This window comes from Anopheles maculipalpis, chromosome 3RL, assembly GCF_943734695.1.
Source record: "Anopheles maculipalpis chromosome 3RL, idAnoMacuDA_375_x, whole genome shotgun sequence".
In the NCBI taxonomy this organism is placed as follows: Eukaryota; Metazoa; Arthropoda; class Insecta; order Diptera; family Culicidae; genus Anopheles; species Anopheles maculipalpis.
Window position 1 is genome coordinate 70,056,750 of NC_064872.1, and position 26,462 is coordinate 70,083,211.

A 26,462-nucleotide genomic window follows, 5' to 3' on the forward strand; every position below is an offset into this window, starting at 1 on the left:
CAGACTTGTAAAAAAATGGTGAACGAAAATAATCAAAAAAAGGCAGAAGTGAAGGAAAAAATGGATATTTGTTAGGAGTAGAATCGTTAGATTAGTTGTAGCACCGTAGTGTAATTAGCACCGGGTGTAGTAGCAAGTGCCGTCCCTCTTGATTCCATGAAAATCGAGGTCAAGCACTTCGCACACATACGTCGACGGAGGGGGTCACAGCGTTCCAGCGTACCAGGGAGCAGCTAATTTGTGCAGTGTGGTTAGCAGTGAAATAATTAAAAGCAGATATCACTACTTCACCACCCGCTTCACGACGGCAACCGCGACACGGTGAGGAAGAGTGAACATGAGAGACCGTGTTGTCTCTGCAGCTGGTCCTCGTAACCGGAGACAATGGGTGCTTTTGTTCTCGTTGGCGTACGTTGGCGGATTTGTGCTGCTGGCGTCGTTCTTAACCACACCTAGCTCGGTGTTGGCGGTTTCAACGGCTGCCGCCTCGCCTAGGCACGGTGGCGTCGGAACGAAAGATGCATTCGGGTGGGAGGATGCTGGCGACGAGGAAGAAGGTTACTGTGCACCGTACAATGGGAAGGTTTGCAAGCGGTTCATTAACAGCCGGCAGGTGTGGTACAGCCGCGAAGATGGGACCGGTGGTTGGGAGAACGAGAAAATTACTACCGCACTGTTTGATGATCTTATTACCGATTTGCCACAGTACTGTCGCCCGGCCGCGGAGGTAAGTTCCGAAATGTGTAATTGATAGCAAAATGCTTAAAAATACTAACTTTCGTCTCCCTTTTTCCTAGAAACTACTCTGTGCGTACGCTTTCCCTCAATGCGTCATCAAGGACGGTACCACCATACGTTTACCACTATGCTACGAAGATTGTGTGGCCACTTATCTACAATTCTGCTACAACGATTGGGCCCTCATAGAGGAAAAGAAGGAACGTGGCGATGTCATCAAATCGCGAGGCCATTTCCGGCTGCCAAACTGTGAAGAATTGCCACGATACAACAAAACAGCAAAACCTCCCGTCTGCTCGCACGTGGGCCTGACCGAACTCGTCTCAGAAGAAGTGACCTGTAGGTGTTAAAAATCGCACCATCAGTTCGCCCTGTTTTACGAATCTCTCTGTTTTGTCGCACTTTCAGACGATTGTCGTATGGGAAATGGAAGGTTTTATCTTGGCACGGTTAACGTAACTAACACCGGTATTCCATGCCAAAAGTGGGATTCACAGGAACCACACTCGCACCATAAACCTCCGTTAGTGTTTGCCGAGCTGCAGGAAGCGGAAAACTATTGCCGAAATGCGGGCGGAGAAGAACCGACCCCGTGGTGCTACACAACTGATAAAACCGTTCGATGGCAGGCTTGCGATATACCGCTTTGTCGTGAGTATTTTCGGTGTTAGATTTAAATGTACCGTAGAAAATAGATATTAAAATTATTTAATTTCATATTTTTTTAGCAAATTCTACCGATGCCAGTGACATTCGTGGCAAAATAGACATGACAATGGAATCGGTCTTTACACCATCGATGATATTCCTACTATCGGGTATCGGATTCGTCGCCATTGTCCTTCTCCATCTGATGGTGTTGCTTTGCTATCGTGTATCTCGCCATCGGCGCAATCGCCGCCAGTCGGGTGCTGCGGCCGGTTATAACACAGCCGCTGCCCAGGATGGTCAAGGAATCGATATTAATAAGCTTCCATCGAACGTAAACTATCATCGTACCGGTGCGCAGTTAAACCCCAAGCTAGAAAAGCTTGAGTTTCCTCGCAACAACATCATCTACATTAAAGACCTTGGCCAGGGTGCATTCGGGCGCGTCTTTCAAGCGAAAGCACCGGGTCTAGTATCGGGTGAAGATTTTACGCTAGTCGCAGTAAAAATGCTTAAGGACGAAGCTAGCCAAGATTTGCAGGTCGATTTCGAACGGGAAGCCTGCCTGTTGGCTGAATTTGACCATCCCAACATAGTGAAGCTGCTGGGCGTATGTGCCATCGGGCGGCCGATGTGCTTGCTGTTCGAGTTTATGGCTCGTGGTGATTTGAACGAATTCTTGCGCCAATGTTCACCGTTTGCACAGCAAAACCGTGCGGATAGCATCAGTACGGAGCTGTCGCACGGTGATCTGCTAAACATTGCCCATCAAATAGCGTCCGGCATGGTGTACCTTTCCGAGCGCAAGTTTGTGCACCGTGATCTGGCCACCCGCAACTGTCTGATCGATGACCATATGGTGGTGAAGATAGCGGACTTTGGATTGTCGCACAAAATCTATCTGCAGGATTACTACAAGGGTGACGAGAACGATGCCATTCCGATCCGCTGGATGCCGCTGGAAAGCATCCTCTACAATAAGTACACGATCGAGTCGGACGTTTGGGCGTACGGTGTTTGTCTGTGGGAAATCTTCTCGTTCGCCATGCAACCGTACTACGGGATGACGCACGAGGAGGTAGTAAAGTTTGTGAAGGAGGGAAACATGCTCGGATGTCCAGAAAATACGCCCCTCACCGTGTACGATCTGATGCGCAAGTGTTGGAGCCGAAAGCCGAGCGATAGGCCCAGTTTTCATGTGATCTACCAGAAGCTTCAGCAGATACGGGCCGATTTCGATGGAAAAATGCTGATGTAGCCACAGTAAAGGACTATTCGGGGTGAGTAGCGGTAGAAATAGTTGTAGCACAGAAACGACACTGCCGTAAGAAAGAGAAAATTTAGGATGGAAAAGCGGCATTTGTGTAATATACATGTATGATGATGCCTGTTCTAATACGTTGCATCTATATATTTTCATACCATCGGCAACGTTTTACCATTTTCCAATGATTTTTCTTCCATCACCAATGAAAAGAGGAAGAAATTTTCAGTTTAGTATACTGCTTTAAAAAAAGTCATAATTTCTGCAGGACAGAGAATTTAAAAAATGGTCATTCTGATTGTGTGCCATTCGTCTCATACTATCATTTTCATTTCATTCGAACACCTCAATGATTCCTCATAAAAAGCATTTATTTTTAAACATATTAAACACATGTTGTGTCCTCAAATGCTCAATACATAAGACTTTGCGTACGTGTTTTATGTCCAAAATACCGCACCATCAGACTGGTTGAAATGGAAATCTCAGTATTTTAGTTATTATACTTATTACAAATCATCCTTTATTTGTGTTCGCAACTGATATCATCATCATTTCGAAATCGATAAGAATATTTATACAGTAATTTATAAGTAACATCCTTTTTGAATCGACTAATAAATTTAATGAATTATAACGTGTATCGATCGGCAATACGGAAAAAAAGACCATATCGACAATTTCGTTAAAGTGAAACGATACGTTAGGTTAAAGGATGTTTTTCGCTTCTCTCTGACACAAATCGAATTCTCTTTAGTAATAGAACGGAAAAAACCTCCCTTTAAAGATAGATTTGCCGGTAGGAATTTGTTTTTTTTTTACCATTTGTAACATAAAACAAAAAGAAAAAGCGAATAAAAAAGTTGGGCGCACTTTGGCACGCTTCAATTTTGTCCTCACATCTTCCAGCAGTGTGAAGAAGTAATGTAATAATAAGATTCTGCCCCTCATAGAATGTAAGCGAAACAAACACACAGACACATACACAAACATTCAAGACACAACTATAATAATGTATCAATTTTGATAAAACTGATGAAAAACAAAGATGGATCAACCACAAGCCAGGTTGGTGTTCTCGAAAATCGAATAGTTTCCGCCCCGAGGAAAATTGAAAGCAATTATCCAATTGCTCGGGAAGTTGACGAAATTGACCAGTTTTTTAGTCGCGCTTGTTTGAAGAAGTAGTAGCTGTTTCCGGTTTCTGGATCAAAGGTGTAGTAGCCGGTAAGGATATGTTAGCTCGTAAGTACCTCCTAAGCGCCAAATGTTTGGCCGCATTGATTAATTGATTGATTGATTAGATTACTAGGCAGAAAGAGAAAGAGAGTGAAAGCTACTACTAGTGGGTAGGATGGGGCTGCTAGAACCCAAAGACCATTTTAATTAATGACTGGCAAAAGGTGTTTATAGAATTAGAAGGTTGCATTATGCGAGGACGCACTATGAAAGAACGAAAGGCCTCCTCCCAAAAAAAGCAAGCAAGAAAGGCATTAGTATGTATGATAAATTATCTTGCTGCATACCAAGAAATGGAAGAGAGCGTGTATTAGCATAACTTTAAAGTAAATACAAAAAGAAAGGAGAAGAGAGAAACGGAATAACAGAGTGCGAACCAGATAAGAACAAAGAAAGCAAACAACCAACAACAAACAAACCAAAAAAAAAAGCAGCATCACAAACAAACCAAGTGGAAAAATAAATATATATAAATGTGTTTTGTCTCATCCGGCGCTGTTTGGTGTGTTCCCGAATTAGAGGAAAGATTGAGGGTTGTGTGCGTGAAAGAAATTCAAGCGGTGACTAATCAATCGGTCATCGAAAGCCCTCACCGAGCGCCCGAAACGTCAATCGTGAACCAGCGCGAGCACGTGCTGTGTCGTCATTGGAAGGAATTTCCTTGCGTATTTACATTCGCGCACATAGTAAAGAACGGCAAACGATGCGAAAGCCTGCCAAAGTGGATAGTGAAACTCGCGAGAGGATCATTTGCAGTGTAGTTGGATGGGTTTTTAAAGCCTCGAAATGGGCTATTCAGATTTGAATTTTGCATGCCAGATTTTAAGGATGCTTCATCTGAAGGTTCTGAGTTTAAGGGTCAGATGGTGTTTGAAGACACTTGCAGGACAGCACAGAAAATCGAGGATATGATGGTCGTGCAATTCTACACCTTGGGACGAAGATTCATAGCATCTTTCCAGATTCTTTCCAGGACCACGAGAATCCTGATAGACATGATCATCTCATGAGAGACGAGGTCTCTTAATAGGCGAGATCTACCTTAAAATGTACAGATTGCATTATTCATAGGAGTGTCTTCTAACTAAATTCTGCTTCTGTGACCTGGGTCTGTGGTCTTGTCCAGTTGTTTCTTGCTTTCTTGACTTAAATTGCCCGTAGCTGGATAATTAGGACTGCGTGCGGATATCGGTGGCCATCATCATCACAATCAAAAGTGAGAAATTAAAAGGGCTCCCAACACGATCATCAGAGATCCCGCGTACGGTTGCCTACTACTGGACGCCTCCTTCGTCCACCGTTAGATCCGGCACTGGCCACCGGAATACCTTATCCAGATTACAATTTTTAAGCACAGTTTTCTAGCGTTTTATATGCCTTTGTAGGTGAAGTGATGATTTAAAAAAAATCTCGAAGCTGTACATAAAAATGCATTGATTTGGCGTCCCAGTGACTGTCAAGAAGATCGTTATTTATAATCCCTTGGCATAGTCAAAACAGATCAGTAAATCTAAAGTGCAAAATTTATTTTTTTTTAATTTTTGCAATTATTTAAAAAACTAATTGGCAAAATAAATTGAAACCTAAAAAAAACGCGAATGCAAATGACTCGCTGACCATTCACAGGAGCTGCAAATGGATAAGAGGTCACAGTCCGCTCACTCTCAAGTGATAAATTCATCTGTTCGAAATTTGCGTCCCAGTCACGTGTCGTGCTTTTCAACGTCATACGTTGCTGCAGAAAGTCTATCCCGGGTGCGAGACGGTAATCGTGGATGATTCAGCGCCCGCGAAAAGAGGGAATCCGTCCAGTTCGTTTACCATATTTACCGTTGAGAAGTGCTGCTTGGGAGGGAAATCGGTGAGCCATTACAGTGTCAACAATGTGGGGTTGGTTTACTACGCGCCCTTTATCTCTCTCTCTCTATACAGCAAACTGGATCCGAATCGACGGTCTGGCGCCAACGATCAGCTTCGTGTGCCAAACACTTGACTGATACGTCATCAAGGCCGAAGGCACGTCGTCAATGTACTGCAGAGAAGGCTGTTGTCGATGCGCGTATTGGTAAGGTGTGTGTTCGCGGACCGCGTGGGCTTGATGAAGGCACGAGCGGGAAAAAAACGCACGTGCACCGGCGTGGCATCATCAAATCGCGAAGCGTGGACACACAAACAGAGAGCGCGATAATAATTTGCATACTTGGGTTTTGGATTTGTCGCGTGGAGGTTTTTTTTGGGTGGTTGTTGGGCGAGAAAGAATGATGCTTTCTTTCGCGGTGCTACATGGTTGATTGATGAACGATTGGAAATATTGGAAAGTGGCGTATTTCCCATGGGCAATACCAACGCCTAACGGTGGGCAGGTCTCCGCCGTGGCATCGGGATGGGGGTATGTAAACAATTTTGGGTTTGTTTGGGTGCTTGTTTAATTTTATTCATTTACAAATTCTGCATAGTTAACACCTTCTGGGTTGAATGTAAAAAGAGTGGGATTGGTTTTTTCGATGGGGAAAATTTTATGGGTGGGTTCGATATGGTCAATACATGTTGTGAAAGGAACTGGTATCGTCCAGTTAGGGTTGTTAACATAATGTGCTCTTGGTATCAAATAAGAACGGTTACTTTATCTGATGTTAATTTGAGTATAATTTACACGAAATTATCATGCCGTACCGTAAAAAATCGAGCCTGAGAGACTAAACTTAGCAGGATATAATGAGATCAATTAAAAATAAATGCTGCGAAAACTAAGTTAAATATCATACTTTTTAACTATTTAAGCCTTTAATTTACTTAATTTAATGTATTTTAATTATGGCTTATCTACAGCCTATAGACGGATTTCTTTTTAAATACTTTTTATCTAATTCGCTTTTTTCATATGTATCCATATTTCCATTGATTAATCGTTACTTTTCAACTTTATGTTACAATTTTAACGTTTGCTGAATATATAATGTTGTTAAACGAAATTACAGATTTTATTCTTATTTCTTCGCTTGGTTTTATATGTTATTTTGAATTAAAATTAATATGAACGAGTATCAAAAATACGTTTTTTTTATTTAGAGATTATAACATATTTTTTGGTCGAAAATTGTTTAAACTTATTACAAGTTTTTGTTTATTATTACACAATCATTGATGAAATTTAGGACAAAACCGAAAATCCCAGCAGAAGTTTGTCAACCGATTCTTTAAAATAATTTCTCATTGCCGTCGGAAGAGTATTAAAAATGTACCAGAAAATGTTGCACTCCAGCTAATCCTCCCTTTGCGTACAAAATTCCACTAATTTCAAGAAACGATCATGAGATTGTTTATTTCCTCCGAAGTGATTCACAAAATATAAACAAAACAAACAAACCAGCAATAGTACAGAGAGCTAATTTCGACGTCACTTATTGTTACTTATTATCACACGAGATTGAAACTATCACAAGCCTTAAATGCACAACTCGCAACACGTTTGTCGAGAGTTTATTGGACTTCCGCAGCCCAGCGCCATACCGGCGGTCATGTCATGTCTGTCATCCGTTGATATCCGGTGCTCTACCAGAAGGGATTGAAGCTGCCTGCCAGCGGATTCCACAGAAACCCGATGTTGGTTGACTCCATGGCATCGAAGCCCTCGTCCGTAATGGTTGCCGCAAGATCGTAGATAACCATTTTGGCCTGGCAAGAAGGGATTTCGAAAAGGAGTTATTAGTGTCAAGAGACGAACGTGATATTGCGAGAAAAGATCGAAGATTATACTTACATCTCCATCGAGCAGCGGTCTCGGATTGCCAGCGATAGCCGACGGGATGCTGTCGTCCTTGTGACGAGGCGCATCAATAATGTTGGGTCCCGGTATCGGCCAACCCTCGGTAGTTCCAACGCCTACCGACAGGACGATAAACAGCTGCATCAGCAGCAGCAGGAACACTCTTGCCTTGATCGTTTGCATCCTTGCACGAGGATCACTTCACGGGTGTGATAGTACGTTTGTTGTAACTCGACGGAGTTGAACACTTTTCCGAAATTCGACGAAATTCTTACTGACCCTGAGCTTAGACCATCAGGTCCGTTTTATAAGATCCTCCAAAACGCGATCTGCTCGAACAATCCACCTGTATGATGATCGGTGGTCGGTGATCATCGCTATGTATTTGATTCGGCAGAGCACGGTGACGCGCCCAAAGGTTGGACGGGCTGCAAGTACGAGCGATTGTTTACATACATGTCGGTCTAGCGTCCAACGGAATTCTCGAGAGCTACGAACGCTGGAATCTTAAGCCGGTTCTCCCCAGGTTGATCGTACGTTTGTATGTGTGTGTGTGCACGTTCGAGACGGCACCCGTTAGTTGGCAAACGGCGCAAGAAACCTACAAAAACCAAGTGTCCAGCGAGACATCTTTTGCACGTGCTACGGTTGATGGCGTCACCGTTTGCGAAGCGAACGATCGGTTTCCAACACTGTGGGTCCGAACTGTCACGAACTGTTGAAGACTAAAGCTCCACGCAGAGAAGCTACACAAGCATGCCACAGTCCTTGTCGGGGCAGTTTCAGGAGTGGTTCACCGGTAGATCCCAGAGCCGATCCAGATCCCTCGGAGTGGAGAAGCCTGGTGTGAGCTTTTTGGTACCGCCCCCAGAAGAAGCTTAGGCGAGTGGAACAATACGTTGGCTAGAGGAGAGTCGAAAAGAGGTCTATGTTCGTTAGAGTCGAACAACAGCTGGTGCGCACACACATCAATCAAGGCCAGGATTTTTGTCTGAAGTTGGTGTCTGCGTAGTAGAATAGCTGTTGAGGAAACATGCCAATATTTCGTGTCTTAGGCTGGGTGGAGATTTGTATTTGCAGCAAATTCTCGTTTGTTCAAACAATAGTTAGTAAAATTGTTAAGTAATACTTGTGTAAATGTGCTGAAAAATTTTAAAATGTTCAACATTATGTAAAATTGATAAATAAAAAAGACACAACATTAACTTAGCAAAATTTACACGAGAAGAGTGACTTGGAACTTTCTTCAGTTAGGTAATTCGAAGTAAACAAAAAACTTGTTTAAAAATGATAAAACTCTTGAATTTATTCTTCAATCAAGGGATATCTTGATTAATATTAATTTCCTTCGAAGAACATTTAATTAAATTCCGATTCAACAATGTATTGGTAAATGATAACACATTTAATTGATGATTAGTATTCTCCGTTTGAAATTTTTAAAATTTGTACACTTTTCCATTGTTATTTATTTTTATACAAATCATGTAGATGTCTGTAAGATAGAAATATATCAATAAGCGTATCACTAAATTAAAAGAAATTAAAAATATATTTATAATTGATATAAATGCTTTTACCAATCATATTGAATTTAAACTTCTTGTTTGACTTCCTAGAAGTTAGAAATAATCATTGTTAAACCCAGTGTGGCAGACATGATAGATTGTGTAAATATAAATATACAGGGCCCGGACGCGACAACCGCCGATACGGTTAACACCCAGAACAACCGGTGGCTGGCTTACTGCCCGACAGACGTGCCACGGGAGCCGCAAACCAAGTTCCCCCAGACGGTGATGGTGTTTTCCTGCGTGTCATCGGAAGGGGACGCCCCACTTTTTCGAGCAGGGGCTGAGGCTGAACGCGGACGGGTACATTTCCATGCTGGACACCGTCGTAAAGCCTTGTATCACGAGAGTGGCCAACGGCAGACCGTACGTGTTCCAGCAGGATTCCGCTCCGTGCCATACAGCCTCCAAAACGATAAAGTGCTTGGCGACCAATTTCAACGACTTCACCGCGCCGAATGTGTGGCCTCCCAGCTCCCCGGATCTTAATCCAATGGATTATTTCGTGTGGGGCGCGGTGGAACGGGACACCAACAGAACCTCCAGCAACACCAAGGAGGAGCTGATGGCGAAAATCAGATCCGTTTTCGCGGCCCTACCCCGCGAAACTGTCGCCAGGGCTTGTTCCCGGTTCCGGAGACGGGTGGAGGCCGTAATAGAAGCTGTGGGCGGATATTTTGAATAAAATGAATAAAATACATGGTAAGCTACTATTTCTTAAACAACAAAAAAATTCTACGATGATTGATTTTGCCATAAATTTTTTTTTCTTTCTCCGTAGGTGACTGTCAAAATTATCTCGAACGCCCTGTAAATATAAGACTCTAACAATCTCGAGTCGAATATTGGTTTTCCTTGACTTACATGTTACCCGTAGCTGGATTAACCAGTGCTGCTTACGTGGTAAACGGTCCAGATGGAATATGAACCACAGTCCTACCCGTTTGCAGATCGGTCCCGAAGTCACTGGACCCTCTCTAAAAAAAAATCGGCTTAAAATTAAATAATTATCCTGATCTTACATTTTTTTGTTTAGTATTTCAACAAAATCGAGAAGCATTAATAGATCTTGAAAATATTTTCTCAATCTTTTTAATATCTTAAGCAAAATGTCGAATAACAATCGATTTGAATGTAAAAATAAGTAAACAGTAATATTTTGACAATCACAATCGAAATAAGATGCTTTTTTTCATAAGAAACCGGAGATCGAATCCCATCCGGACTGTTCCACCCGTGTGTGAGGATTAACTGTTCAATTATATGTCTAGTTTCATAAGACCAGTTGCATATTTTGTTAAAGACTTTTTTTTTATTGGGAAATGTACAGTTCTGTTTAAAATGAATTAGAATATCATTTTATAAAATTTCTGTTAGCTGACAAAATTTACACTAAAAGCTACTTTCTGTGTGAGTCATTTACAGCTTCAATGGTTGTTTTTTAAACATATACACTAGTAAACAGGTACAGTGGACGAAGAAGCTTGCACGGTACAAGCTCGGAAGTGACACAGATAGGAGCTGCGTTCGGACTAGTAATATCCATAACCGTAACTGTACGGGTATCCGCCATATCCACCATATCCACCATATCCTCCATATCCGTATCCACCATAGCTGGGGTATGCGCTGTATCCGTACCCTCCATATCCACCATAACCGCCATACCCGTAGCCACCGTATCCTCCGTATCCACCGTAGCTGTAGGAAGGATAGTAGTGATGGTATCCGAATCCGAACGTTTCCGACTTGTCCATATCGTCCTTCGCTTCACCATCGGTCGAGACAGCCTCGACAGCAGAAGCGTCCGTTTCATCCGCTACCTTCTTTGCTTCGATCGCATCCACCGCCCGTGCACGACGCACCGGGAATGGAGCGAACTGTGGCTGTACTCCAGCGAACTGTCCCGCTGGGGCAGGCTGGAAACCTGGTTTCGTCTGTGGTGCGGCAATGGCCAAAGCCACCAGGGCAAGAAAACAGGCAAACTGTGGGGAAAAATAAAAGACAAACATTAGCACATGACAAATTAGCAACATTCACCTCGAGCGTATCCAGCACACGGCATTTGCCTTGCCCTTCTTACCTTCAGCATAATGGAGCGAAAATTGGGGAGGTGAATCTTGTCGGCTTCGATAGCTTTCAAATGTTGCTGCCCTCGGGAGGTACGACTGGAAACTGATACTGCAATCGAATCGGAGAAATGGTTTTATACCAAACCGTTCGCGTTCTCACTGACGTCAGCAAACTTCTTGGGCAAACATCCATTTATTACAGTTCGGCACTATACACAGGCAAAGAAACTGGATTCCGTCCGACCGGGCGGAAGGTTTAGCGCGTGCGCTGTGACTTTCGTTCATGCCAACCTGTTCGCTATGGTTTCGGTCGTGGCCAACTTGGAACATCGCCAACAGCAGTCGCACAATGCTTTAAATGTCGTCAGAGCAGTAAAGTCCAAAGTCAGGAAAAGCCTTAATGATACTTGACGAAATATCACCGAAGAATTTCGCTCGCTGGAACTTTTGTTTAGTTTTATTGAATTCTAATCTAGTGTAAGCTTCGATACGCAGTGCCGCAATGATTTTTGTGGGTTGCATTGGATTCTCCAGCATACTGGTCGGTTTGCCGAATTCATTAACGGGGGCGTGTGAAATATGAATTGCAATTTTCCGTTCGTCTTTTCGGTGACACATTTGTATATGAAGCATTATTGAACGATGAGTGAGCGTTCATATACACCGGTCAGGTGAGAATGAATTTACGTAAAGCAGTAACAAAAAAGTGACTTACTTTTTCTCCCTTGTCGAGTGACTCATTCGAGCACTTCTGCACAGAACATTACCATAGTGCAAGTCATATTTTGGCACGCAATAAGTTTAATTCGTAGCTAAACATGTTGACTAGCTGGACTTCTATCCTTTTTTTTATTCCGTTAGAACGGCCTGGCCAGAATTGAACTTCAATTCAGTAGTATAGGATGATTGCTCACTATTTTTGGAAAAGCATAACATTTGAAAAGAGCTTTAGAACAGTACTGGCAAGGATAATCTTTTATCTGATAAAGTTGGCTTGAATCAGTCTCAGTGGTCAATCCACTGTTATAAAAATATGATTTAAAAAAATATAGAAGCTCATTGAATTTAATTGAAGTAGGTAAATATCACATCCAATGTCTGAGTTTTAGCAATTCTTGAGCACTTACAAATGTTTTTAGCTCTCTCCTTTTCAGTATGACTGACATTTTTTCTCTTTATTTTACTGATAAAATGCTCGAAACATTTATTACAATTTTTGAATAAAAATTTAATCCCCGTTGATCTTGAGTTTAGTTTAAAATTTTTCATTTATTTTTCCTTTTTAGCTTAACGCTAATGTCATACCGGCCAGCGAACAGATTACGTGACTTATTGATACAACGTAGTTGGATAGCCAGTCTTCACTGCACGGAAACGATCTGAATGGATTTGGACTCCCGGTCTTGTCGTGTGAAGATCAGCGCTGGCGTTGCTTCCATCACCGGACCGCTCTAATGGACACAGATTTTAGCTAATGAGGGGATGTCTAGCCTGCTTTGGCAGTGTTATTAATTCTGTTGCTATATTTTCTCATTACTTATAATATTTATTTATGCGTAGAATGTTTTTTAAAATTTATTTATCTTTAAAGTTGACGGCTGAGCGCCGTAATGTCAATAGCCCTTGTAATATGTAATAAACAAAGATTTAACCAGGCATTGCCTCTCTGTTATTTGCCTAATCTTGGACATGCTCGGTTGATATCTGTGAAATGTATCGTCCTAAAAACTTGCAAAAAAATTATTTTAAAAAATGATTTAAAAAATTATTTATTAATCTAGTAAAAATAATTTAAAAATAATTTAATAATTTAAAAATTTACTTGTATTTTTGAAATAATAAATGTAATGTAATTAAAACCACTACATTTGCCGAAGAACATTGCTAAAAACATGCGCCAAACATGTGCTAAAAATTATTAAAGTGTGCTTGAAAATAATTAAAAATGTTTGAAAGGTGTGTTTGCATTTTTTTTCATATCCAAATACCTTATAAGTTTAAGCTATTTTTTGTAGCTTCTATTTTATTGTAATAAAAACAGGTGTTCGCGTGTGATTCGGTGATGTGAAGCACTGTACACTTAGTATTTATGTATAAACAATGATAATGAACAATAATTCCTTTTTATCATTCCATAAAACGAAATCTTTTACTGCAGAAATCTAATCTGGTTGATTTTTAGATGCGCTATTTCGGGTACGTTTTCAATAAACTGATTTATGGCACTGGCACATGGCAGTAAAAGCACTAGAGAAGAAGGTACTAGAATGTAAACTTTCATTGAAATTGGCAAGATCATCTTATTTATTTTGCTTGTGTGAGATGATCGGGATCAAGAACATCTTCTGCAGATTTTCTTTATTCATAAGTCGTAATAAATCTGAATAAACCAAGTCGCAAAAACCAAAAGGCAAAAGATTACCAACTTTTCCCCGTCGAACAGTACAGATCAGTAATGTTTAACATTAAAATTCTCTAACTATATCTAGAACAAGAATTCTCTAGCTCGAGAATAAGTTTCACTTTTTACTACGCTTCTAGATCGCTCCCAAATGGTCCTTAATGAAAATGATTCAAAAAATGACGCAAATTTAACCCACAGCTGCAGACAATGCAAATGAGCGTCCAGACGTACGTCACAGTACCATCCTTAGAAAGGGGCGGTAAGCGTACTGTCAATACCGGTTTTCCCAATTTTATGTTGTACGCTTTGTCGTGCTAGGTATTCGGTTTTAGAACACAACAAACGAATTAGTCGAATTTGTATAAAAGGAATCGAACGTCCCAACAACGGCATCAGTCAGTAGAACGCAAAGCATCCCGAAAGGTGATCGAGTGAATCCCATTCTCCTATAATCAAACTTAAACCAAGATGATCAAGGTGAGTGTTAGGACACAGTGAGATAGTGACACGATTTAATAATCTAATTTTGGTGCATTGTTTTGTTTCGTTCGTGCAGTTTATTTGCTTGCTTGCGCTCGTCGCTGTTGTGGCCGCGTTGCCCAATGGTCCGATCGAGAAGCGTGAAGTTGCGGCACCGGAAGCAGTGAAGGTAGCGATCGAAAAGGAGGCTCCAGCCATCCAGGAAAGCGCAGTTGAGGCCAAGGACGATATGGACAAGGCCGAAACGTTTGGCTTCGGATATCACAAGGTGATTCATGTCGGTGTCCCATATTACTCGGGCTACCATCATTATCCTCGTTACTACCACGGTGGATACCACGGTGGCTACGGTTACCATGGATACGGACACTACTGGTAAAGGTCGATGGTGATCGATCGACGATCAAATTGTACATAAACAAGTAAATAAAGTGTTTTAAAACATAAAAATTTAAACATTTTGGCATTAGTTTAATTTTGAACGGTTCTGTTTTAAACAAATTTCATAAGAAAGAAACGTTTTATTGTTGTCTACTTAATTATTTTTCTTGATCGATTGCGGGTTTTAAGTTTCTTATTTTTACTGTTAATTTGACTAATATGTAAATGTAACACGTGTAAATAAGAATGCTTTATTCAAATGTTAAGAGCGCCTGGAGGTTATGCTATCCGCATAAGATAGTGCTCGTCGCATGATCGAGATATATGCTAAAATAAAATTACTCAAATGCCTTGTTAGTTTTTTCAAGGTTTTTTTTTCACAACAATACAACAAGTAATTTGTCTAGTAATTTGTAAAAATGTAAGCCATCTTCTATAAAAAAAATTAAAACGCTTAATTAAACGATCCATTAAAATAATTTATTCAACGACATGAATTTCTCGAAGCAACTATTACCAAATAGTTAATTTTTAATTGAATATAACTCAAAGTTGCGAATAAAATTACATAAACAGACGCAATCATGAAAGAACGTTTTTATAACTGTAGTTTTTCAAACTTGCAATAAATTTCTTTCTTTCGCGAGACTGCAACGCCACTGTTAGTTCTATTTTAGTTTCTCGTTTGTGTTCCTGTCTCCTAATCGCGATCCTGCTTTTTGGGGTTTTCCATTTTCTTACTCTACTCCATTCTTACCAACATTGCTGTATCGAGCGAGCTTCTCTTGTGAGAGGCAAATGAAGTTTTTAAAACTTCAAGTCTCTATAAATGCACCGAAAAAGGTAAGCTGCTCTTCATACCAACACTATTCCCTTTTCAGTCATATTTCTCTGGTAGAATGGCCTGGCCGATATTCAGTCAGTCAAGTATTTAATTCTAATTCTATATAACTATTGACAGCATTGATTGGCCACTAAATTTTGTTTACAATCGTTTGCTTTTACGCAAATTTTCTCGTTGTGACATCATAGACATACGTCGTATCTATATTTGATTGGGGATCATTTGGGCGTCCCGTCCTACCAACACATTCGAATAGGCATTTAGCGCCAACTGAGAGGTAGGGATATAAAAGACGCTTTCTAAACTGCAGCTACCATCAGTGCTAGAAATATTCTCCCGTGGGAAACATCGTGAAACGAAGCGACAGTAAAAATGTTTAAGGTATAGCAGAGCAGAACAAAACTGTGCAAAGTGATTCCCGTGTGCCAATAAAGTGTTTCTCGTTTTGCTCTCACTTAAGGTGCTGTGTTTGCTTGCTCTGGTTGTGGCAGTGTCGGCTGGCATTAGCCAACCAAGTGCACCCTTCCAACGGTCCAGACTCGTGCGACGAGAAGCGGTGGTGCCAGCCGAACCGAAGGAAGCTATTGCAGCCGTTGAGGAGAAAGATGATATGGAGAAGGCAGAAACGTTCGGATTCGGATACCACAAAGTGATCCACGTGTATCCGAGCTATTATCCGGAATATTATGGATACGGTTATCCTGGCTACTATTACAACTATTACGTACCCTACTATTAGAAAGCGGGAAAGAATATGTAAATAAAATCGAATCTGCACCAAAATCTGTACGATGTATGTTGATTACTGTAGGAAGTTATAGGAAATTAATTTGAAAGAATATTAAGTGTATAAGAGGTTTTGTAAAGTTCTGTAATTTTTTATTGTTGTGGTGAGGCGATAATTCAAATCCCATCCGGACCATTCCCTCGTAGGATAGACTGACTATCCAATTATGTGGATAGCAAAAGAAGAGCAAGTCTTGCAAACCATTCGATGGCTGGCGTGCCCTTAGAGTTCAGCCTATAAGAAGAAGATTTGTGTCTAATGCTGTATTGACCAGCCAAGCGGCTATGTGTTATGCGAGAAAGAACGTTCTAGCAATATTTATAATCCAATAGGAAATAATCCTACCAAAACGAGAAATTATGGATTGTAAATTATACTTTGTAAACGAAATAAATGATTTTGTAACAATAATTATGTATAATATTAAATCTAATATAAAAATCCGAAAAACATGGAAGTTGTTCAGGGTAAACCCACTAGTTTATGTCGTCAGCATTAAGCTATAATTGTTGCAAGAAACATAAGCTTGCTGGGGACCGATAAAGGATTGTGCTGAACTGGTTTATTGTTTTAGTGAAATCAGTTATTGGAGAAGGCCCAGGATCATTAACCACACTTTTCAGCAAACATTTCATTAAATAATAAATCCTAATACCTAATAAGCTGCCACCGATAGACATCTTTTATTCAAAGAGGTCGATGCAATTATTGTTTTAGATCCTTCATAGATTCATAGATTAGATATTACTTCAAACGATTATTTTGTTTATAAAATGACAATTTTAGACCTTGAAGGACGTAAAACAAAAAAAGGACCACCCAACAAACATGTGGTCTGCCTAAAAGGACTTTACACTTTAGGTCGCACGATGGTAAAATTATCGCTCAGCTCGTAGAGCTCATCATCTTAGCGGACCTTCCATTAATGCTCCCACACGTACTGCGCATCTTCATCTCAAACGTGGCTGAGAGGGTGTCTGACTGACGTTTTGGACAAAGTCTATGTCTCAGAGTTCAAAAAGTTCTGCACGACGACTTCAAATGTACGATCATCTCCATCCAAGTTTTGTGTAGCGGGTTTAATTTTGTGGTAAGCTTTTGCTACACAGCAGAACCTCAAACCAGCGATGAGGCATTTAGTTTGCTTTATTTCAGCTTGTATTTTTTTTTTAAATTACTAATGATACAGCTTGGTAAACAAAATACCGGCAAGGTCGTATTGGCGTGCATAAAATTACGGGTTGAAACAAACAGTTTCTGATGAAGATAGGATGGCTGATGTGCTCAAAAATATATAGAAGGGGAAAATTATACATAGAAAGCGTATATACGTCAGCGAACTGCACATGAGCGACAGGGAATTTCTCCTTTTGAAATGATGCTTTCGCTTCATAGTCGGAATCGATCGGTTCGGCCCTGTGACGTCAAGCTGAACTGAAACGGGACTTTTGGCTTTGAGTTTGTACATTTTAACTTGCGATGGTATAAAAACAAGAGCTGTTGGGATGGTAGAGCATCAGTCTAGCTCCAGCAAGTGCATCGTGCAAGAAGCTTTTCTACACCAGACGCATTTCAGTTGTCCAGAGGAACTCCCAACCAACATGTTCAAGGTGAGTAGAATATTTCCACACGTTGGGGTTTTATATAGTGCTTGCTAACTGTGTTTGTGTGGTCGATTTTTTCTTCCCAACAGCTCCTGTGTTTGTTTGCTGTTGTTGTGGTCGTAGCAGCGATGCCACATGCACCTGAATGGCCAGCTCCAGGTCCAGCTCCGGTGGGAAGAATCGTGAAGCGAGAAGTAAAGGAACCTCAAAGAATTCCGCTCAATCCAGAAAATTCTAAGGAAGCTCCTGCAAACGCCGTCACTGCTGATGACGATATGGATAAGGCAGAGACATTCGGCTTTGGATACCATCATTATTATGCCTACCCGAGATACTACTACCCAAGCTATTCTTATGGATATTACCCTCGGTACCACTACGGCTACTATTGGTAGTGCAGAAGCTGGTTTTATTTATTGAAAATAAATTAAGTATAAAATCAATTTTTTTTAATATCTCATAAATTCCACACGAAAGAATCGAAACGATTACAGAACTAATTAGGATAGTAAAGAATTAATGAACTTGCACTTGCCACTTCGATCAAGTGACATCAATGCACGTGAAGCGACAAGCTCACGATCGACCTGGGTATGATGCAGTCAAGCATTTTCCCAGCACGTTTCATCGATGCGTTGAATTGTATATTCTAAAAATACTCGCCAAATACATAGGTGACATGGATAGTCCAAAAGTGGTTTGCTGATTTGGCAATTTGGTTTAGTTGCTGTTCCGTCGTGGTACAGAACGGCACAAAAATCATCCCAAAAGAATGTAGTGACTTGTTGGTTGGTCAAGCATAAAAATGGTCGGACCGTTTTATGGTTGAGTTTTCCTTTTCAAAGAAACTGGTAGAACATTTGGTGTGAATTGTTTTATTTACGCAGCAATCTATTTAAGCTTAATTAGTATCTGTAAGATTGATTTATAATCCGCAGTGTTTACAATTGGAATCTCGTTCGAAATTTCGTTTACACCGTCATGTAAAGTCCCAAACTGATGAGATGATTCATCGCGTATCGTTCGACAAAGTGATTTGTAACGGTGGTTTGAAGCTGTTCGCTGTTACCAATAAATTGATGCTAATTATTTGTGTTCGTAGAAAATATTTGACCCTCAAATTAACATTTGCTTGGATTAATCTGGTCTGGTTGGTTTTGGTGAGGTTTCATCTCACTACCTATCTATTGTTTAGTTTATTAACACAAACCTGTGAAATAGCAAGGTTCTAGCGCGATTATGTAAGACAATAATGTGTCTCAAATTTCTAATTCTTGTCTGTGGCTCTTAGGGTAAGCTTCATACCAGACGGGGTTTTCCCAAAGAGGAGAAATCGCCAAATTTACCCAGCCAAAGAGCTGAAGATACTATATGAAGAAGTTCAGATAAGATTTTAAAGTGGTCATCATAATAACAAGACAGCAAGCTATTGCACAAAGGGTAAAAATGAGTTTGTGAAGCATACAAATTTTCTAAGAATCTGATTAATTTTATTTGTAAAATGTATTTTAACGTCTTGGAAACACGATCATCTCATTGGATAAATCGTGATTTTTACCATTGTTTGATACTTATAGTTTCACAAATATTGATAAACTTTTTTATAAAAACAAAAATGCTATAGATGTTGATGATGTCATTCTACCAAAAATTAGTGAAGATATACCATGTAAAAGTATAGAAATTAACTCATAATTAACTGTATGGCAAGTGTTACCAATCTGCAAAGAAAAAAAAATCAAGGAATTGTGGTGTTTTTCATTTCCGTGAGCATGGTATAGTTGTATTGCTTCCTGGACGACTTCCTCCTGTATAACGATTTTCTAAATCTGTGAATAATTGTACTTATATCAAACGTGTAATGTTTTTACAAAATTCTTGTATGTTTGTTTTCCATCTTTTTCGCAAAAAAGTACATTTTCATGAGCGAATCCAAAGCTAAAAAGTTAAAACTTGTTTTCTATTCTTAACCTTATAGCCCCTCGCAATCACTGAGTCCGTTCGAATCCGAACAATCCAGAACCTTTCTGTCGAAGTTGGGGATGATTTGGAAAGCTGAAAACAACTCCTACCGACAAGGTCACATTCGCATGAAACGCATTCAGTGTTGTTTCGTATTGAAAATTCACACGAGCCAAATATATTGTACATAAAAATCATACATAGCATATTTTATTAGCCATTGCAGAGACTGATTGTGTGTGGCGGAGAAATGCACATAAGGCGAAATGATACTTTCGCTCAATATGGATTCGTTTCTGTGACGTCAAACCGACGAAGGAAACGGGATTTTAAGCAAATCGATAAGGTTGGTATAAAAACAAGGGTTGTTGTATCGGTATGGCATCAGTCAAGCTACAACAAGTGCATCGTTCAAGTATTTTTATAGAAGACTCCAACCCGAACATGCTTAAGGTGTGGTAGAGTTTTATCAGTATTAGTGATAAGGGCTTATTCACTAAGTGTTGTGTGTTTGATTCCTTACTCCCAACAGGTCCTGTGTCTGTTTGCTGTCTTTGTGGTCGTAGCAGCGATGCCACATCCACCAGAATGGCCCTCACAAGGTCCAGCTCCGATAGGAAGGATTGTTAAGCGAGAAACGAAGGTACCTCAAAGAATTCCGACCAATCCAGAAATAGCTAAGGAAGCTCCTGAAAGCGCCCTCACTGCGGATGACGATATGGATAAGGCAGAGACATTCGGCTTTGGATACCATCACTATTATGCCTACCCGAGATACTACTATCCCAACTACTACTACGGATATTATCCTTACTACGATTATGGTTATTACTGGTAACATACGAAATGGATTTTATTTATTGAACCTAATATAAGCTTTTAAACTGTAACAACACATTTTTCAATCGTCCAAAAAGTAAATTCCCCACGAAAGAATTAAAACATTCCGAAATTCCGCATCAATTGACGCAGAATGCTCGAAACAAACTCGATCAAGTGATATCAACGCACGGGAAAGAAACGAACCGCCGGCTTGAACAATACCGAACGGCTACCGGGATGATTCAGTGGAGCATTCTTTCCAACGCGATTCATTACTTTGAAGATAAGAATTAGAATACATTAAAAAATCGTTCGTGGTAGTTTAATTTTCACTCAAAGACACTGGGAAAATTTGACCATAGAAATGAAGCGTATAAGTTAATACCGATTTAGTGGTTTGGTTTAATTTAAAATTATTTTCTTTTCCGTGAAAGCTCAAATCGGTACACACATGAAAAATAAAGTCTCGTCCTTCGTACCTTAAAATTTTCCTTCAAAAATCAGTTTTGTAAATAATGGAAGCATAGTTCCGTTAAAACTACGGACACAAATAAGATCTCTTACTTACATTTTTCATTTTTTGGGATTTTCCTCATGCAAATACAGCAAAACACAAATCTTGTTTTGCACAAACCGTTTTTCTGCTCCTCTTTCCGTCGTTTTTTCCTTCCCCATTTGACGGTTTCGATTGTCACTGAGAAATGTGGTGGCTGGTAGGAACTGGAAAATATTATCTTCAGCTTATGTGGATCAATTCTGCCCGGTCGCCCGTTGGAATTCCCGAAAATTAAAACACTTAACACTTTTGACGACAATACCTGGATGCCTACTGTATGTTCTTATTACAAATACTCTCGTGCATCTTTTCATACCTATAAGCTTCGCTTCATACAAATCGCATAACCAGTTCTTGGGTTCTTGATCCAATGAATTCGAAATAAAAGTGTTTATTTTTTTACGCTTTTGGCACGATTTTTGCACAATTACGTCTTTTTATGGGTGGCAAACGCTTTGAAATAGAGTAATTAATTGATCAATCAATTTTATTATTAGTCCAAGAGCAGGGGATGTGTTTTTCGATCTTTAAATTTTTCTCTCACTTAGGTGATAAACACTGAGTAATAAGTTTGGCAAAACGCCTGTGGGCATCGCGTTGATAGAGTTTAATGAACTAAACTGTGTATAAATCAAAACCACCTAGAATGCTGATACATTTATGCACTCAGTTTGGATATGTGTTGGGCATGTGATGGAGATCGGGAAGTACGATCGCGTTATGTACTCATTCTTGGGATGTAAAGTATATAACGTAACAGAGGATTGTGTACATCCTGTGACGTCAAGGAAGCTGTTTCGCACGGCTTGGCGTGCCAAAAACGTGATATAAAAACGAGCTGTTGGATCAACGCAGCATCAGTCGACGCCAGGCAAGTGCATTGTGCAAGTAGTTTTACAGTGCAAGAAGTGCTTCAGTTCTCCAGAAAGCTCCTCCAGAACCTTCAAAACCAACATGTTCAAGGTGATTAGAATATTTCCACACGTTGGGGTTTTATATAGTGCTTGCTAACTGTGTTTGTGTGGTCGATTTTTTCTTCCCAACAGCTCCTGTGTTTGTTTGCTGTTGTTGTGGTCGTAGCAGCGATGCCACATGCACCTGAATGGCCAGCTCCAGGTCCAGCTCCGGTGGGAAAAATCGTGAAGCGAGAAGTAAAGGAACCTCAAAGAATTCCGGTCAATCCAGAAATAGCTAAGGAAGCTCCTGCAAACGCCGTCACTGCTGATGACGATATGGATAAGGCAGAGACGTTCGGATTTGGATACCATCACTACTACTCCTATCCTAGATATTACTATCCCAGCTACTATTATGGGTACTACCCACGATACCACTATAGCTACTACTGGTAGCTTGTCTTTGTGCTTAACTGCAAGGAATTGATATTGAAAAATCATTTGAATAAAATATTATTTGTACATAATTTTTTTATTGTTTCACTTCTTGAAAATAAGAACGTATTTTGTGGGGTGTATTTGACGGATGTTTACGAAAAACAAGGAAAGAAAAGATTATGATTCAAAGTTTTAAATATTCTTAATGTTTCAAATGAGAAGATCGCAACTTTGAATTAAAATTTTGTGCTACTATGAACTACGGGTTTCTTCTAATATTTGAAGTAACACAAATGATTTAAAGCAAAGATTTCCGGGGTGGTATCTACAATTCGTATTGTTTTTTCTCGGCTTGATTTTTTTCGGCGCGAACAGCTTGATTTAATTTATGAAGGAGGAGGAGATATTTGAAGTTGCGTTAAAATTTGAGGATTTACCTCTGAACAGTTTTATATGTATAACCGGACTCGGCTTTACTGTTTTAATGGATTAAGGTTTTTAGTAAACAATTAAATTAGCTTATTTCAACAACAGCAACAACGAATAACGCAATAGACCCACACGTTACATTGAAATTCTCGCAATAGCCCGTTTGGCATAATTCAAGGAGGAAATGTCTTATGTTTTGTAGCATGTCGCTTGGCGTGGTGTTGATCATATGGCAATTAGCCGTAACTTTGATTTATTGCCTTCATCGTATGTGATGACTGAAAAAATGTACATTATTAAAAAAGCATTTCCTACTAATTCTTTGCCTTTTCCCGGGCATACTGGGTTGTAGATGGGTGGATAGTTGATTAGCCATAATATTGAAATAAAAATGAAATAAAATAGCTTGTTTATTTAAAAAATTAATTTAAATGACTGTTTTAAGCTTGTTTCCAAGTAAGATATATTTGAAACTCAATTTCCATGTAAGTTGTTATGAAAAATAAGCAAATCGCATTAAACTAGTGATAATTTACATCCATAACACTGGAAATCGGTTATCTGAGTGGGTATTGCCAGTAAAAGAAGAAGAAAACGAAGAAACATATATTCTTTTGAGAAGATAGATAAGCAGGTCTTGGATTAGCGCCTCCGATTTAACTGAGAATGAACTGTATGTAACGGATGAGCGTACAACAATAGCATAATACAGCAATATTAATATTACAGGAGACGAATTATTACATCTTATAAAAGAAAGCAGTTTTTCTTATTTATTATTTCTTTATTATAGTGTGGCAGACAAATTATGGGCGACGTCAATACGTACTAAAGGCAGAACCGGAAACTGGAGTAAAATGAAGAAGTGATAGGTGAAAATCAAATACATGAGAGTGTGAATGAACGTAGTGCCTACAAAAAATATTAAAAAAACCTTGCGAACAGCAGAGTTACGGCGTCTAGGGATAATCAGAGGAAGACGAATACGACAGAATTTTTTGTAGCATATTTAATAACACACATCGAAAAATAACACACTTAAACTACATCACAATACTCACGATCACAAGATTCACCACATTCCACTGTTAGTTTGTCACCAATTGTTTCCCATTTTGCTCTTCAATTTAATAACACACATGATCAACTCAACTACTACCTCCGAAACCGATTCCATGATTCAGTCGGGCTTCTCCATGTGTCATTAGCATCCTAAAATTTCACTGAACCGATATATCACTTCGCTTGACGCAATTTAGCCAACACAAAAATGTTGTAGGCCTGAGATAAATACAGAACGCCAAATTGATCTTCACGAATGATCTAACGTAAACAGATACATACACAAAAGCTGCTAGATCCTGCCCGAAATACGATCTTATTCGTGAGGAAGAATTAAATCTTGTGCTTCTTCGTGACGTCAAATATGTGCGTTCTTTGACGCGCTGGAGTGTCTGCAATGTTTGGAGTATAAAAGCCAACTGCTTACCGACAAATTAGCATCATTCAATTGCTAATCGTTATACCAAGCGGTTAAAGCTAAGAGTAGAGCTATCATTCGAATTCTTTCCAGTTGAAAAGTTAACAAACACACAACAATCACACGATGTTTAAAGTAAGGTACTTTTGTAGGGATTTCAACACTAAAATAATGGGATGAAAATGTTTGTAAATCTCTTTCTACAGGTACTTTGCATGTGTGCTATTATTGCGGTGGTAGCTGCCTTCCCGGGAGGAAATGAGCAATCATCAGCAGCTAGCCAAGATGGAATAGTCAAACGTGATGCATTCGCTGCTACGAATCAAGCAGAACAAACGGCGGTAGGGGATGCACCAACCGGAGAAGATAGCGTGCAGGAAACACAGGACGATATGGATAAAGCAGAAACATTTGGTTTCGGCTACCGTAAATACATTCACTTCTATCCTAGATACTATCCACGGTACTTCTACGGTGGTTACCACCCACGGTACTACTACGGACACTACGGCCACTACTGGTGAAGCGAAGGCACTGCGTTCCCGTTCGATTACGATCATTTGTAAAATACCGATCATTACACTTTTATTAATCATCATTTCACACACTCGAAAGTAAAAGCACAGAAGCAGTAAAAATGCAGATGGAAAATAAATAAAACATATCTTATTCAACCAATATTTATACACTTTACTCAGAATTATTATTAATGCTGCTTGAGAAAGATATGCCAACAAAAGGACACATTTCACAATAAATTTGGATTTTAACTGATTGAGTGACCTAGGTTGATCTATCGTGATGCACTATGCACTAAGAATACTTCGTTTTCACTGCACAGAACACACTGGGAACACTGCAGGCTTTGTGTCGTATATTTTTGCGGAGGATACACATGTTATTATCACTTTCATGGTTTTTGAAGCACATAAATAAAGAACAAACATTTTTGTATTGTAAAAAGTATCAAAAGCTATGGAAAATAAGGTTTATTTAATTATAAAAGGCTTATGATGACGATCTCAAACTAGAACATCATAACTATCATTTAAAAAATGATAGTTTGAGAAGCGATCTTAAATCAATATTGTTTTAAGTTGGATTTCTAATTAATATATTTCATTGATTACTAAACTGAAAGAAAACAATATTATTTATTTTATATCTATTCCCTGTTTCAAATATTTTTTTTTTTGGAAAAATTATTTAAACCTAACAGAAAAATAATTTCTAGACGTTTCGAAAACACTTCCTTCCTCACCCATGGTTGTGGGAAAAATGATTAGCTCTACAAGTGGATTGATATGTATTCTGAATATAAACCACTACGAAGATCAGTAACATATACATACTAGCCATCCCCAGCCCCAAAAGTCCATCCCTAAACCTATACGGGACCGTTCCTTTCAGTTGGACGGTTGATTTTCCATTTATTCCCAGTTTGTGCATGTGTAGACGAATATATAGATTTTGGTACACTAATACTTATACAGTGTGCTTACATATTAACTACCACACAGAGACAGAATTTTACAGGGTTGGATGTGCAGTAAGATATAGACATTGTCGTACTCCATTTTGTGTAAATTTGATTTGTTTTGGAAGGAAAGGAGTATTAAGATTTTAGAAGTTCCAGCGAACACGTTTAAAGGTCACGATGGAATGGTCACGTAATAGATAGAACTTTCTTTAATGTGCTTTTGTGCTGCACAAGCTTCATCTCACAGCACAGTGATGCCTGTAGTTATATGTGCAGATGATTTGATTGTTGTCATTTCTCTACTTGCCATGCTTCTTTCTGCTGCCCCGATAATCTTCCATAAATTGTGCAAATTAAAAATAAACCGACGCGTTTTCAATCCAACGCTTCCCACACTATCGGCCAATCTGTGTCGTCTCTCCTGGCGAAATCTCCTGATCCTCTTGGCCCTCCGAAAAATCCCTCTGGGAATGCTGTGCCGATTGACGTCAATGGGACCAGGTTGTTGTAAACAAACGTTAATTTTTTCGATTTTTCTTAACGAATCCCCCGATCAGCAGCAATGGCAATATGACAGAACGGTGCGAAATCGGAACTGGCG

General features: G+C 39.6%; 7 protein-coding genes across 7 annotated transcripts in view; 6 read left to right on the forward strand and 1 right to left on the reverse strand.

The window, feature by feature from the left end:
- LOC126561846 (kinesin-like protein subito) overlaps window positions 1-26,462 on the forward strand; it is a 247,380-nt gene that overhangs the window by 2,394 nt on the left and 218,524 nt on the right. The gene's annotated exons all lie outside the window — the stretch shown is intronic.
- Window positions 258-2,669, forward strand: LOC126561757 (tyrosine-protein kinase transmembrane receptor Ror2). Its single transcript, XM_050218066.1, has 4 exons — window positions 258-727; window positions 798-1,077; window positions 1,147-1,389; window positions 1,467-2,669. Exons 1-4 carry the CDS (start codon window positions 338-340, stop codon window positions 2,642-2,644), a joined length of 2,091 nt encoding a protein of 696 aa, XP_050074023.1. The 5' UTR covers window positions 258-337; the 3' UTR covers window positions 2,645-2,669.
- LOC126560932 (shematrin-like protein 2) lies at window positions 10,759-11,318 on the reverse strand. The gene is made up of 2 exons (XM_050216883.1): window positions 11,310-11,318; window positions 10,759-11,211 (listed from the first exon to the last, which is right to left on the reverse strand). The coding sequence occupies exons 1-2, from the start codon at window positions 11,316-11,318 to the stop codon at window positions 10,759-10,761; spliced, it is 462 nt and encodes a 153-aa protein (XP_050072840.1).
- LOC126560933 (uncharacterized) lies at window positions 14,171-14,561 on the forward strand. The gene is made up of 2 exons (XM_050216885.1): window positions 14,171-14,179; window positions 14,259-14,561. The coding sequence occupies exons 1-2, from the start codon at window positions 14,171-14,173 to the stop codon at window positions 14,559-14,561; spliced, it is 312 nt and encodes a 103-aa protein (XP_050072842.1).
- On the forward strand, window positions 17,796-18,193 carry LOC126563395 (uncharacterized). Its single transcript, XM_050220033.1, has 2 exons — window positions 17,796-17,804; window positions 17,888-18,193. Exons 1-2 carry the CDS (start codon window positions 17,796-17,798, stop codon window positions 18,191-18,193), a joined length of 315 nt encoding a protein of 104 aa, XP_050075990.1.
- Window positions 20,205-20,598, forward strand: LOC126563396 (uncharacterized). The gene is made up of 2 exons (XM_050220034.1): window positions 20,205-20,213; window positions 20,293-20,598. Exons 1-2 carry the CDS (start codon window positions 20,205-20,207, stop codon window positions 20,596-20,598), a joined length of 315 nt encoding a protein of 104 aa, XP_050075991.1.
- On the forward strand, window positions 22,093-22,490 carry LOC126563394 (uncharacterized). Its single transcript, XM_050220032.1, has 2 exons — window positions 22,093-22,101; window positions 22,185-22,490. Exons 1-2 carry the CDS (start codon window positions 22,093-22,095, stop codon window positions 22,488-22,490), a joined length of 315 nt encoding a protein of 104 aa, XP_050075989.1.